The 12,600-nt window shown below is 56.9% G+C and overlaps 2 protein-coding genes across 6 annotated transcripts in view; both read right to left on the minus strand.

The window, feature by feature from the left end:
- Nucleotides 1–1,127: 1,127 nt before the first annotated feature.
- On the minus strand, nucleotides 1,128–3,917 carry LRG1 (leucine rich alpha-2-glycoprotein 1). Of its 2 annotated transcripts, none has more exons than XM_005587578.5 (2): nucleotides 3,863–3,917; nucleotides 1,128–2,495 (listed from the first exon to the last, which is right to left on the minus strand). In XM_005587578.5, the coding sequence occupies exons 1-2, from the start codon at nucleotides 3,892–3,894 to the stop codon at nucleotides 1,514–1,516; spliced, it is 1,014 nt and encodes a 337-aa protein (XP_005587635.4). In that variant the 5' UTR covers nucleotides 3,895–3,917; the 3' UTR covers nucleotides 1,128–1,513. The 2 variants fall into 2 exon arrangements, with proteins under 2 accessions (XP_005587635.4, XP_005587634.4); XM_005587577.5 differs by having other exon boundaries at nucleotides 1,128–2,525.
- A 2,360-nt stretch (nucleotides 3,918–6,277) lies between these two features.
- Nucleotides 6,278–12,600, minus strand: part of SEMA6B (semaphorin 6B) — a 41,770-nt gene continuing 35,447 nt past the window's right edge. For 3 of the 4 annotated variants that reach the window (XM_065535656.2, XM_074025434.1, XM_065535657.2), the window contains 5 exons: nucleotides 12,156–12,338; nucleotides 11,918–12,066; nucleotides 10,011–10,104; nucleotides 9,835–9,893; nucleotides 6,278–8,207 (listed from right to left, as the gene is read on the minus strand). In XM_065535656.2, coding sequence (XP_065391728.1) covers nucleotides 7,285–8,207; nucleotides 9,835–9,893; nucleotides 10,011–10,104; nucleotides 11,918–12,066; nucleotides 12,156–12,338 — 1,408 coding nt within the window. In that variant the 3' untranslated portion in view covers nucleotides 6,278–7,284. The remainder of the gene's footprint in view (nucleotides 8,208–9,834; nucleotides 9,894–10,010; nucleotides 10,105–11,917; nucleotides 12,067–12,155; nucleotides 12,339–12,600) is intronic. The other variant, XM_045378796.2, reaches the window with a different exon arrangement.

Genomic DNA, 12,600 nt, shown 5'->3' on the forward strand with positions numbered 1-12,600 from the left:
CCCAGGGTCTCCCAAATCTGACTATAGCCCCCACATGGTCAATGCCATATAAGCAGGTGGGCCTGGGACCCCGCCCATCCCTTCGGCCCCATCCCGCCCCTGCAACCTTGCACGGGGCAGGTGCCCCCTTAGATGATCTCAGGCCGGCATGACAAATTGTTTGGAGACCTGGGCAATCTGGTTTAACTTAAACCTTCTCCTAGGACACAAGCCCTGGCAGAAATCCACTGGTAAAATGACACCCGGGCAACGGTCAAGGTTTTATTTCCAGTTAGGTCCCAGGATGGGGGAAGGGAGAGGAAAAGTCACAGGTCTTTGATCCCAACTGTCACCCCCTAGGGAGACCGCCTCCCACACCCCAGGGCCTGGGCCATGCCTCTTTTCCTCCTGCACCCTGGAGTCCTAGGAAGGTGATTTGAGAAGATGCTAGGAACACAACAAAAGCCAATTCATCCTATCCAGTTTTCAAGAGTTATTTATTAAACCCCTTGGGTCTGACCCCAAGCTAAGTGGGACTCAGCACCAGACCCTGCACTCAGAGAGCCCCCTGACTTGGGGAAGACAGAGTCAGAGAAAGGCAGGCCCAGTGTGGCCAGGGCTCAGCCGGAGGGAAGGACAAGGGGGCTGGGAGAACCCAGAGATCAAGAGATCTGGTGGCCGGGCGCGGTGGCTCAAGCCTGTAATCCCAGCACTTTGGGAGGCCGAGACGGGCGGATCACAAGGTCAGGAGATCGAGACCATCCTGGCTAACACGGCGAAACCCCGTCTCTACTAAAAACACAAAAAATTAGCCGGGCGAGGTGGCGGCGCCTGTGGTCCCAGCTACTCGGGAGGCTGAGGCAGGAGAATGGCGGGAACCCGGGAGGCAGAGCTTGCAGTGAGCTGAGATCTGGCCACTGCACTCCAGCCTAGGCGACAGAGCGAGACTCCGTCTCAAAAAAAAAAAAAAAGAAAAAAAAAAAAAAAAAAAAAGAGATCTGGGAAACGGGGAACGGCATTCCAGAGAGAGGGCACATCTTGGGCACGGGCCAGGAAAGTCCATCGTGTGTTTTAGAAGCATGTGTGGGTGAAACGGGGTCCCAGCCATAATGGACAGCCCTGAGTCTCACCTGTAAAAGGCAGGATTATTTGTTTTTTTATTTTTATTTTTTATTTTTGAGATGGAATCTCGCTCTGTTGCCCAGGCTAGAGTGCAGTGGCGCAATCTCTGCTCGCTGCAAGCTCCGCCTCCCCGGTTCACGCCATTCTCCTGCCTCAGCCTCCCGAGTAGCTGAGACTACAGGTGCCCGCCACCACATCTGGCTAATTTTTTTTGTATTTTTAGTAGAGATGGAGTTTCACCGTGTTAGCCAGGATGGTCTCAATCTCTTGACCTCGTGATCCGCCCGCCTTGGCCTCCAGAAGTGCTGGGATTACAGGCGTGAGCCACCGCGCCTGGCCAAAGGCAGGATTATTTGCTAAGTGGGTTGCAGTGTTCTACCAGACCCCCCACCCTCAACCCCAGCCCCAGGTCTCACTGGGACTCGGCCACTGCCAGGAGCGTCTGGCCCTTCATGGCTTCAGGCCCAGCACAGCGCGTGTCATTCTGGGAAAACATCTTGTCTTTTTGGGCCTGAAGCCAACGATAGAGGTCGCTCAGGTTCTGGTCACAGATCCAGGGGTTGCTGGAGATGTCAAAGCCATCCCGCATGTCCCGGTTTGGCTGCCCTAAGGATATCCAGAGCCCCTCGGGCACACTGGCCAGCGAGTTATTGGAGAGGTCCAGCATGTCCAGCTGCCGCAGGCCCTGGAAGGCACCGGCTGCCACCCTGGCCAGCTTGTTGCCGTTCAGGAAAAGGTAGCGCAGGTCTGGCTGCGGCACGAGGAGATCCTTTCCCAGTTCTTGCAATTTGTTGCCTTCTAGATGTAGCCGTTCTAACTGCAGCGGACCCTGCAGAAGGTCAGGGGGCAAGGTCTCCAACTGGTTCTCCGCAAGGTCAAGGGTGCGCAGGAGGGTGAAGTTGGCCAGCAGCCCAGGGGGCAGTTTCCGGAGGCAGTTCCCAGACAGGTCCAGATGCCTCAGGGCTTTCAGACCGTGCAGCCACGAGGCCTCCAGGACCTCCAGCTGGTTTTCTTTCAACACCAGGGTGTCCAGGGTGGCTGAGGCCTGGAAGAGGCCTGGGGGCAGCCCGGTCAGGGAGTTTCGAGTTAGATCCAGCACCCTCAGCTGCGGCACTGGCCGCAGGAACTCGGGTGAGAGGCTTTCCAGCCTGTTGCTGGAGAGGTGCAATTCTTGGAGCTTAGAGGAGCCCTGGAGGAGGGTGGCTGGCAGGAGGGTCAGGTTGAAGAACTCCACGGCCAGGTGCACAGTGTCGGCTGGCAGGTAGCTGGGGATTTTGGCAGGTGGTTGGCAGGAGATGGAGCTGCCATGGTCTGAGCGGAACACCTGGCAGTCTTTGGGGCTCAGGGTGACCCCGCAGGCTGAGGCCGCCAATAGCAGCAGCAGGAACAGGGTTCTAGAAAGATGGGGTTGAAAGCCCCCTGGGCTGCAGGCGGTAACAGAAGATGCTTACTAACCCACAGTGAAAATACACTCAGCTAGGTGAAAATACACCCCCAAATTTGCCTACTTCTTCCCATCTCTGCGGCTACCAGCCTGGACTATGCTGCCTCATCTCTTACCTGGACTAGGGCAGTTGCTTCCTTCTCCTCTCCCAGCTTCTACCCTCACCCCCCACAGCTGCCAGAAGTGGCGCCTGTTGCAGGGAGAATTACAATTCTAGGAAAGTTGAGTTTCTGGGTGTAACTCCCACATAATATGAATACACTTCCCCATCACCAGCCTAGCCCCCATGAGCTGCTAATTATTCACAGTCCAACTTGCTAGTTTCTTCTGATCTGGCTTGTTTTCTGGGTCAGTCCTTGTCTCCCTGGCTCTGTGTTTTGATGTGAACTCCTATTCATCCTGCAAAGCCCCAGCTCCAATGCCCTCTTTTCCATGAAGACTTCTCTGCTCTGGGATCCTGGTCTTTCTGTCCAGCCTTGACCAGTTGGGTGCTTGGAGGAAGACAGATGTTCAGGTTCACGTTTTTGAGACAGGGTCTTGCTCGGTTGCCCAGGCTGGAGGGCATTGGTATGATCATACCTCACTGCAGCCTCTGAACATGAAAAGTGTATCCTGCTTTGGCCCGGTCTGAGGGTGGGCATTTGGCCTTGGGAAGGGGTGGTTTACATTTAGCACCCTTGGAAGCCTGGGGCTTCCCCTCCGTCTCCAGGGCTTCCCTGGCCCAGCAGCCATCAGACATGATCTAGACAGCCTTGGTCACTGTGGCCTCAGACCTCTAACAAAAAGCCTCCCCTGGCTCCATCCTGCCCATGCCCACCTGGGCTTCTGCAGGGGTGTGTGTGTGTGTGTGTGTGTGTGTGTCTGTGTGTGTGTGTCAGTCTTTTTTTTTTTTTTTTTGAGACGGAGTCTCGCTCTGTCGCCCAGGCTGGAGTGCAGTGGCCGGATCTCAGCTCACTGCAAGCTCCGCCTCCTGGGTTCATGCCATTCTCCTGCCTCAGCCTCCCGAGTAGCTGGGACTACAGGCACCCGCCACCTCGCCCGGCTAGTTTTTTGTATTTTTTTTTTAGTAGAGACGGAGTTTCACTGGGTTAGCCAGGATGGTCTCGATCTCCTGACCTCATGATCCGCCCGTCTCGGCCTCCCAAAGTGCTGGGATTACAGGCTTGAGCCACCGCGCCCGGCTTGTGTGTCAGTCTTTCTGTCATAGTTAAGGTTGATCTGTCCCAGGCTCCAGGTCTGTATCTGCTCCCTGTGACTTCAGTGGGTCAGCTGGAATGTGGGTCAGACCTGCCTAGGACAGGTAGTGTGGGGACCTACCTTTCGGGTCGCTGTCGGCTCCAAGAGGCCATGGTAGCTCTTCTCTTTTGCTTCTGGGTTGTCCTGGCCTGGGGAGGTGGCCTTATACCTGCCTGGACTGGGGGCTGGGGAACCAACCCCGGGAAAGTCCCCACCCCCATCAGTTCCTGACAGGGGCTGAGGCTAAGCCAGGCGGGAAAAGGGGAGGGGTCAGGATTACAAAATTGCTTCCTGGAAATTGTTTCCTGTTCAACCTCTTTTTGACCCTGCTTCTAAAACCCAGGTTTTTCTTTCCTTGTTTCCTGATTTTTGGGGGACATCCAAGAGTCTCTCTAGTTGCATCCTCACTTCCCCCAACCCAGAGTTCAAGGATCAAGGTTTGCAAGGCACCATTCCTGGAGATAGCGACAGCTCTTAGCAAGAGGAGTTATTTACCATAAACTTGAGCAACCAGAAAGCTCACTGAAAAGAACAAAAAAATTCTTGTCTTGACTTCGTGGTATGTTGATATTGCTTTTTTTAAATGAAGTCATTTAAAAAAAACAATTCAATAGTGAGTAAAGCCAAAAGTCTCTATGGTTCTTGGACAGTGGCTTGGGAGGAACCAAACCTGGTTCTGAATTCCAGCTCTGTCATAAACAGCTTTGCTCTGTAACCTTTGGCAAGTGACTTAACTGTTCTTGGCCTCAGTTTCCCCATCTATGAAGCTGAACTCAGATCTCTGAGGGCTCTTTCTGCCCCTTTTTCTCTTCATCTGAATCTGACATCCATGCTATTGTTTCCATTCCTCCTCATTTCCTATTAAATGCATTTGGAGGCTACAAATTTCCCTTTGAGAACAGCTTTGGCTGCATCTCATGGACTTGGCTACAGAGTGCTTGCATTCTTGTTGAGTTCTAAATATTTAGGTATGATGTGTCAGCTTTATCTGCACCTATGACTTTTTCTTTTCTTTTTTTTTGAGACCGAGTCTTGCACTGTCGCCCAGGCTGGAGTGCAGTGGCACGATCTCGGCTCACTGCAACCTCCACCTCCTGGGTTCAAGCAATTCTCCTGCTTCAGCCTCCCGAGTAGCTGGGAATACAGGCACATGCTACCATGCCCAGCTAATTTTTAAATTTTTTTTTTTTTTTGAGACGGAGTCTCGCTCTGTCGCCCAGGCTGGAGTGCAGTGGCCAGATCTCAGCTCACTGCAAGCTCCGCCTCCCGGGTTCACGCCATTCTCCTGCCTCAGCCTCCCGAGTAGCTGGGACCACAGGCGCCGCCACCTCGCCCGGCTAATTTTTTGTGTTTTTAGTAGAGACGGGGTTTCGCCGTGTTAGCCAGGATGGTCTCGATCTCCTGACCTTGTGATCCGCCCGTCTCGGCCTCCCAAAGTGCTGGGATTACAGGCTTGAGCCACCGCGCCTGGCCTAAATTTTTTTTTGTAGGAGGAGGCTGGTCTTGAACTGCTGGGCTCAAGGAATCCTCTCAGTCTCTCTGAGCCGTGAGCCACTGCACTCAATCTGTCTTGTACCTTGCCCTGTCCCCAGAGCCCAGCCGTTCGTAGGTCTTAATCAACATGGGCTGAGAGAAAGGAAGGCTTGTGAAATGTGGTGACACAGTAACAAAATGATCCCTTAAAATGAAATCAGATCACATCCCTGCTTAAAACTCTCTGGTGACTTCCTGTCCCACTTAAAACAAAATTCATAAGGCTGGCCGGGCATGGTGGCTCACGCCTGTAATCCCAGCACTTTGGGAGGCCGAGGCGGGCAGATCACCTGAGGTCAGGAGTTCAAGACCAGCCTGACCAATATGATGAAACCCCATCTCTACTAAAATTACAAAAATTAGCCAGGCATGGTGGTGGGTGCCTGTAGTCCCAGCTACTCGAGAGGCTGAGAAAGGAGAATCACTTGAACCTGGGATGTTGGGGCTGCAGTGAGCCGAGATCACACCACTGCACTCCAGCCTGGGCGACAGAGCGAGACTCCGTCTCAAAAAAAAAAAGAAAGAAACTGGCTGCTATGCAGATGAAGACGTTCCCACACTCAGCTCCCCAGATTTGTTTTGACCCAGCCTTTTCTTTCTTTTTTTGAGATAGTCTTGCTCTGTCACCCCAGGCTGGAGTGCAGTGGTATGACCTCAGCTCACTGAAACCTCTGACTCCCAGATTCAAGCGATTCTCCTGCCTCAGTCGGCCGAGTAGCTGGGATTACAGGCACCCACCACCACACCTGGCTAATTTTTTCGTATTTTTAGTAGAGACAGGGTTTTGCCATGTTGGCCAGGCTGATCTTGAACTCTTGACCTCAAGTGATCCGCCCACCTCGGCCTCCCAAAGTGCCAGGATTACAGGCCATGAGCCACCACACCTGGCCTGGTCTTGACTTTTGAGGGTGCCCTCCCACCCATGCCACCCCTAGGAGGCAGAGCAGAGCCAGAGTCATGGGGGCCGGTGGTTGTAAACAGAGTTTTATTGATGGGGAGGGGGCTGGGGGAGGCAAACTCCAGAGAGGGTGGAGGACCCAGCCGGCCACGTGGCATGCATGGTCAGCTGGAGGTCAGAGGGGGTAGGTCACAAGGGGACGGGTGGCATGGGAGTCTCTCACCACCCTGGGGCCGTATTTACAGAGGGGCCCCGCCCACCTTCAACGTCCCCCAGGCCCCAAGCCCTTTAGACAGCTGCTGCCGATGTGACTTCTGGACAGGCCCTCCCCGTGTCCCCTGCCTGAAACCCCGGCATTGTCCCCGCTTCCCTCTGCAGAGCGGGGTTCAAACTCCTAACCGGCACCTCGGAGGCCCCCGGCCTTCTGGAAGCCCCAGCGTCGGCTCAGCCAACGCCCAGGCCGCTGGAGGCACCACGATCGTCGCTTGTGGACACACACCCTGCACGCGTGGCCCACCTGACACACACGCCCACAGCAGCCCTCGCTGGCACGCACACGCACGCCCACCTCCCCGGCCCCTTGCACACGAACACGGCACACACACGCACGCACACCCACACACGCCAGGGGCCTGGGTCGGGGAGGGACCTTTCCAGGGGTGGGGGAGGGCTTGAGTCTGCAGCTGTGGCCCCCCATTCCTCACCGGCGTCCAAGCCTCCCCTGCCTGCCGCCACCCCGAGAACGGAGTTGTGCAATTGGTTAGAAAACCGCAAAAGAAACCAAAACTGCAAAAGAAACCAAAACCTACGCGCATAAGGTCAACCTCAAATCCATAGCAAAGTCCTCCCGCCCACCCACCCCCAAACCGTCTCAGCGTCCTGCGGCCCCGGGTGGGGGGAGGGCGAGCTGGTTGTGCTTCCTTGTGGCGGAGAGGGCCCCCTACTCCGCGGGTGGGTCGCGGGGGGGGCTTGAGCACCCACTCGGAGTTGCCCCGGGCCCCGGCGTTCTGGCACCGTCTCTCGCTCCTGGTTCCCGTGGCTGGCACTGCCAAGGCATCGGGGGGCCCCTGGCCTAGGGCACGGGGGGCGCAGTCCTGTCCGCCCCCCCATAGGGGAGGAGGTGGGCCAAGTCTGTGCCGGGCCGGGCGTGGCAGCCGCGGTGGCGGTCCCCAGGCCGGGCCTCGCCGCTGTTGAACGTGTGGGTGCGGCGCAGGGTGGCGGCCGGAGGGGCGTGGGGGCCCGGCGGCCTCCGCAGGCTGCCCGTCGGGGGCGGGCTCCAGGGCCGCGGGAGGCCATCGGCGGCTGAGGCTGGGTCCAAGGGGCCCGTGGGCGCCGACACCACCCGCCGGCGGTCCGGGCTGGCGTGGGGGGTGAGCGGGAAGTCGCCGTGGGAGGCGCGGCCGGGCCGGGCAGCATAGAGGCGGGCGTCGGGGGTCGGCTCCCCAGGCGCAGAGGGCTGCTCGGGGGCCCGGGAGGGCGCCAGAAGTAGGAGGGAGGACGAAGCGGAGGCGGGGAGCAGGGGGTGGCCGTGGTCCCAGGCGCGGGGGCCCAGGGCGTGGGGGTGCGGGTGCGGGGTGGGCAGGCGCTTCTGCGGCAGCGGCGTCTGCTCGGGCGTGGGCAGCAGCCCCGAGTCCAGGTCGTGGGGCCCGCCCTGCAGCAGCGTGGCCTTGGCCCAGCCGTTCTGCATCAGGGGCGCCAGCAGGGCCTCGGGGGGAACCCCGGCGCCGCCGCCTCCGCCCCGGCCCCCGGGACCCTGCGCCCTGCGCTCGCCCAGGCGGCTGACGCTCAGCACCGCCTCGCCCGCCCCGTGCGCCAGGATGGCCTCCTTGTCCTTGCGCCGGGCCAGCTCCCGCCTCTCACGGAGGCCCACGAACCAGCCCACGCTGAAGCCGGACACCACGGCTCCCACCACGAAGGCCGCCACCGACGATGTCACCAGCAGGTTCACCGACACCAGCCCCGCGCGGTCCTCTGAGAGGCTGGCCCGCAGGAGTCCTAGCGGGGGAGCACAGGGGGGTTAGCGGGGCCGAGGGGGGGCCCGGGCACCTCTCCTACCTCCTCAGGCCCTCTGTCCTCTTTTTCATTTTTTTTATTTGTTGTTATTATTATTTTATTTTTATTTTTATTTTATTTTATTTTTTTTTTTGAGAGGGAGTCTCGCTCTGTTGCCCAGGCTGGAGTGCAGTGATGCGATCTCTGCTCACTGCAAGCTCCGCCTCCCGGGTTCACGCCATTCTCCTGCCTCAGCCTCCCGAGTAGCTAGGACCACAGGCGCCACCGCACCAGGCTAATTTTTTGTATTTTTAGTAGAGATGGGGTTTCATCGTGTTAGCCAAGATGGTCTCGATCTCCTGACCCCATGATCCGCCCACCTCGGCCTCCCAAAGTGCTGGGATTACAGGCGTGAGCCACTGTGCCCGGCCTTTTTATTATTTTTTTAGATGGAGTCTTACTTTGTGTGCCAGGCTGGAGTGCAGTGGGGTGATCTCGACTCTTTGCAACCTCCACCTCCCAGGTTCAAGTGATTCTCCTGCCTTAGCCTCTAGAGTAGCTGGGACTACAGGTGTACGCCACCATGTGGACCCAGCTAATTTTTGTATTTTTAGTAGAGACAGGGTTTCACCATGTTGGCCAGGCTGGTCTCAAACTCCTGATCTCGTGATCCGCCCACCTCTGCCTCCCAAAGTGCTGGGATTATAGACATGAGCCACCTCACCTGGCCTAATTGTTTTATTTTTAAATTTTTTTGTTTTTGTTTTGAGACAGAGTCCCCCAGGCTGCAGTGCAGTGGTGCAGCTCAGTGCGACCCTGCCTCCAGATACTTCTGTTTTATTAAAGACAGGATCTCGGCCAGGCACGGTGGCTCACACCTATAATCCCAGCATTTTGGGAGGCTGAGGCGGGCAGATCACCTGACGTCAGGAGTTTGAGACCAGCCTGGCCAACAAGTCAACTGAACCCAGGAGATGGAGGTTGCAGTGAGCTGAGATCACACCACTGTACTCTAGCCTGGGTGACAGAGTAAAACTCTGTCTCAAAAAAAAAAAAAAAAAAAGACAGATTCTTGCTCTGTTGCCCAAGCTGGAGTGCAGTGGCCTGACCACAGTTCATTGCAGCCTCCACCTCCCTGGCTCAAGCGATCCTCCTGCCTCAGCCTCCCGAGTAGCTGGGACTACAGGCATGCACTGCCACGTCTGGATTATTTTTGGGTTTTTTAGAGACAGGGTTTCACTATGTTGCCCAGGCTGGTCTCGAACTCCTGACCTCAAGTGACCCTCCTGTCTTGGCCACTCAGAATGCTGGGATTATAGGCAGGAGTTGCCACCGCCTGGCCCCTTCTGTCCTATTGAAGTTCGTCTGTCTGCCTTCTGTTATCTCTTCGTCCTTGTCAAAGCCTGTTTCTTGGTGTGTCTGTCTTCTGGGGTCTCTGTTCTTCCCCTATCTCCCTCCCCAATAACCTTTAGAAAGGCATAGAAAGACCTTTCCATGCCTTTCTAAAGCTCTGATGGAGTCCAGTTTCCCCACCCACCTCCCAGAGGATTCGAGGGTCCTGTAGCCTCCTCCCTCCCCTCCCCCATGGTAGTGGGGGAGGGGGTCTTAGCCTGCCATTCTCCCAACTCACCTGTGCAGTCCCCTAAGCCTGAGGTGCTGGCCCCGGACACGTCCTGCTCAAAGGTGGCTCTAATGGGGAGAGGAGGCACCGTCAGCAGAGGCCCCTTTCACAGTCAGAGATCCAGGGGATCCTGGATCATGGGCGGGTCTGACACACCCTCCACCCACCTCCCTCTCCCACAGTACCTGGTGCCTGGGCTGAGGAAGATGCAGGAGCCATCTGGGGCCCACCCGCAGTAGGGGTCCTGACTGCCGATACAGTTCCTAGAGCAGACCAGGGACCGAATGGGACAAGTGTCCAAGTCACTCACACAGCCTCAATGGTGATGGTGACCTGTGGGCCCTGTTCCAAGCACCTGCCTCTTTATTTTTATTTTATTTATTTATTTATTTTTGAGACGGAATTTCACTCTTGTTGCCCAGGCTGGAGTGTAGTGGCAGCATCTTGGTTCACTGCAACCTCTGCCTCCCAGGTTCAAGCAATTCTGCTGCCTCAGCCTCCCAGGTAGCAGGGATTACAGGCACATACCACCATACCTGGCTAATCTTTGCATTTTTAGTAGAGTCAGGGTTTCACCAGGTTGGCCATGCTGGTCTGGAACTCCTGACCTCAGGTGATCCATCCGCCTCAGACTCCCAAAGTAGTGGGATTACAGGTGCGAGCCACCATGCCTGGCGTTTTTTTAATTTTTAAATTAAAAAAATTTTTTTTTGGCCGGGCACGGTGGCTCAAGCCTGTAATCCCAGCACTTTGGGAGGCCGAGACGGGTGGATCACGAGGTCAGGAGATCGAGACCATCCTGGCTAACACGATGAAACCCCGTCTCTACTAAAAAATACAAAAAACTAGCCGGGCGAGGTGGCAGGCGCCTGTAGTCCCAGCTACTTGGGAGGCTGAGGCAGGAGAATGGCGTGAACCTGGGAGGTGGAGCTTGCAGTGAGCTGAGATCTGGCCACTGCACTCCAGCCTGGGCAACAGAGCGAGACTCTGTCTCAAAAAAAAAAAAAAAAAAAAAAAAATTTTTTTTAAATTAAAATTTAATTTTTTTTTTAAGAGACAGGGTCATGCTCTGTCACTCAGGCTGGAGTACAGTGGCATGATCATAGTTCACTGCAGCCTCAACCTCCCAGGCTCAAGTGATCCTCCTGCCTCAGCTTTCTGAGTAGTTGGGACCACAGATGTGTGCCACCACGCCCTGCTGACTTTTTTTTTTTTAGAGACAGGGTCTCACTATGCTGTGTTGCCCAGACTGGTCTCGAACTCCTGGGCTCAAGCAGCAGTCCTCCTGCCTTGGCCTTCCAAAGTGCCGGGACGACAGGCGTGAGCTATGAAGCCCAGTCCCTCCTCTTAATAGCAACTCCTGGAGTCCTTAGAACAAACCCGTGTGCAGGACACTGTTCACTCCCCATTTTACAGGTAAGTGAACTGAGGCTCCAGAAAGTAAACGTCTGCCCAAGCGGCAGAGCTGAGATGGGAGGCCAGGCCTCGTGCCAGAGGCTGTGCCCTTGGACTTGGAGCCACTGGGTCATCGTGGCGATAACGGTGGGCAGGAGGCAGGGTCCTCTGCACTGACGGCTCACACGGAGCCCAGGCGTGCGCCAGCACTGGCATGCATCCTAGCTTTCCTCCCATTTTAGAGACAGGGAAACAGCCTCCGCCGTGGTCCCTGGTTCTCCTTCCCCTGCAGTCTCCTCCTGGAGCAGCCACCAGAGGCACCTGTAAGCACCGGAGTCACGGCCAGTTCCTCCTCTGCCTGCAACCCTACATGGCTCCCACCTCCCTCGAGGTCAAAGCCCAAGTCCTCCCTGAGGCCCACAAAGCTCTGCACAAACCTCCCCGTCCCCTCCCATCCCCTCCCCGTCCTCCCCTCCTCCCTCTCTCCCCCTTGCTCATTCTGCTGCAGCCACACCGGCCACCTCACTGTTCTTCCAACACACCAGGCGTGGTCCTGCCCCTGGGCCTTGCATGGGCCGTGCCCTCTGCCCAGCTCAATGACTAGGATGTTGTTGGGCTGTTGATTGGAACCCAGCTCTCCCTCCCTGTGCCCATCCTCCCTCATTTCCTGCCCATGGCGGGCCTGGGGTAGACACTCACTTCATACACCCAGAGTACTGCTGGCAGCGAGCCACGGGCACTCGGACCACGCAGCGGGGGAAGGCAGCCAGCAGGCCCCCTGAAGCTGCGTCCAGCTCCAAGCTCAGCAGCCGCTGCCCTGTCTCGCCACCGCCCGGCCGTCCACACCTGGGGACAAGCAGAGTGGTGAGGCTGAGGGCAACTCAGCCCATCTCCCCTCCTGCTGGCGACCCCTCCCCGTCTTTGCCTGGACCCACCTGTCTGGCCGGTAGGTCTCAAACTCTTCCAGGAAGACACTGAGCCCAGATGTCCCTGAGGTACTGGCGTTGGGCCGGACGAGGAACTTGAGGACGGTCCCTGCCTCAGAACCCAGGAAGACAACAGTCTGGTTGCCCCAGGGGCCGGCTCCCACGTCCACAGCCACTCGAGTCAGCTGGTGCCTGGGGGACAGGGCAGGGGAGGGTCAGGCTGGCCCCATATCCCCCAGGGGTCCTCCAGCCACCACCTGCCACCAACACGGGCATGGGCATGGTTACACGGGTGCACACAGTGACACACCACGTGACAGCAACAAATGCGTGTGTGCATGGATGCCGGAGACATGGGTGATCACACAGGCACGTGGGCACACTCGCCAGAAACATAACCCCAAACCAGACTCTACTTGGCCTTGTCGCTTTTGTTGAGACAGAGTCTCGTTCT

This window comes from Macaca fascicularis, chromosome 19 (assembly GCF_037993035.2).
Source record: "Macaca fascicularis isolate 582-1 chromosome 19, T2T-MFA8v1.1".
NCBI classification, from domain to species: domain Eukaryota; kingdom Metazoa; phylum Chordata; class Mammalia; order Primates; family Cercopithecidae; genus Macaca; species Macaca fascicularis.

Excerpts from the sequence above, each read along its gene's own strand:
- LRG1 (XM_005587577.5), bottom strand. The coding sequence starts at position 3,894 with ATGGCCTCTTGGAGCCGACAGCGACCCGAAAG. Across the intron at positions 2,526-3,862 it reads AGCCGACAGCGACCCGAAAG|CCCAGGGGGCTTTCAACCCC; the intron begins GTAGGTCCCCAC and ends TACCGCCTGCAG.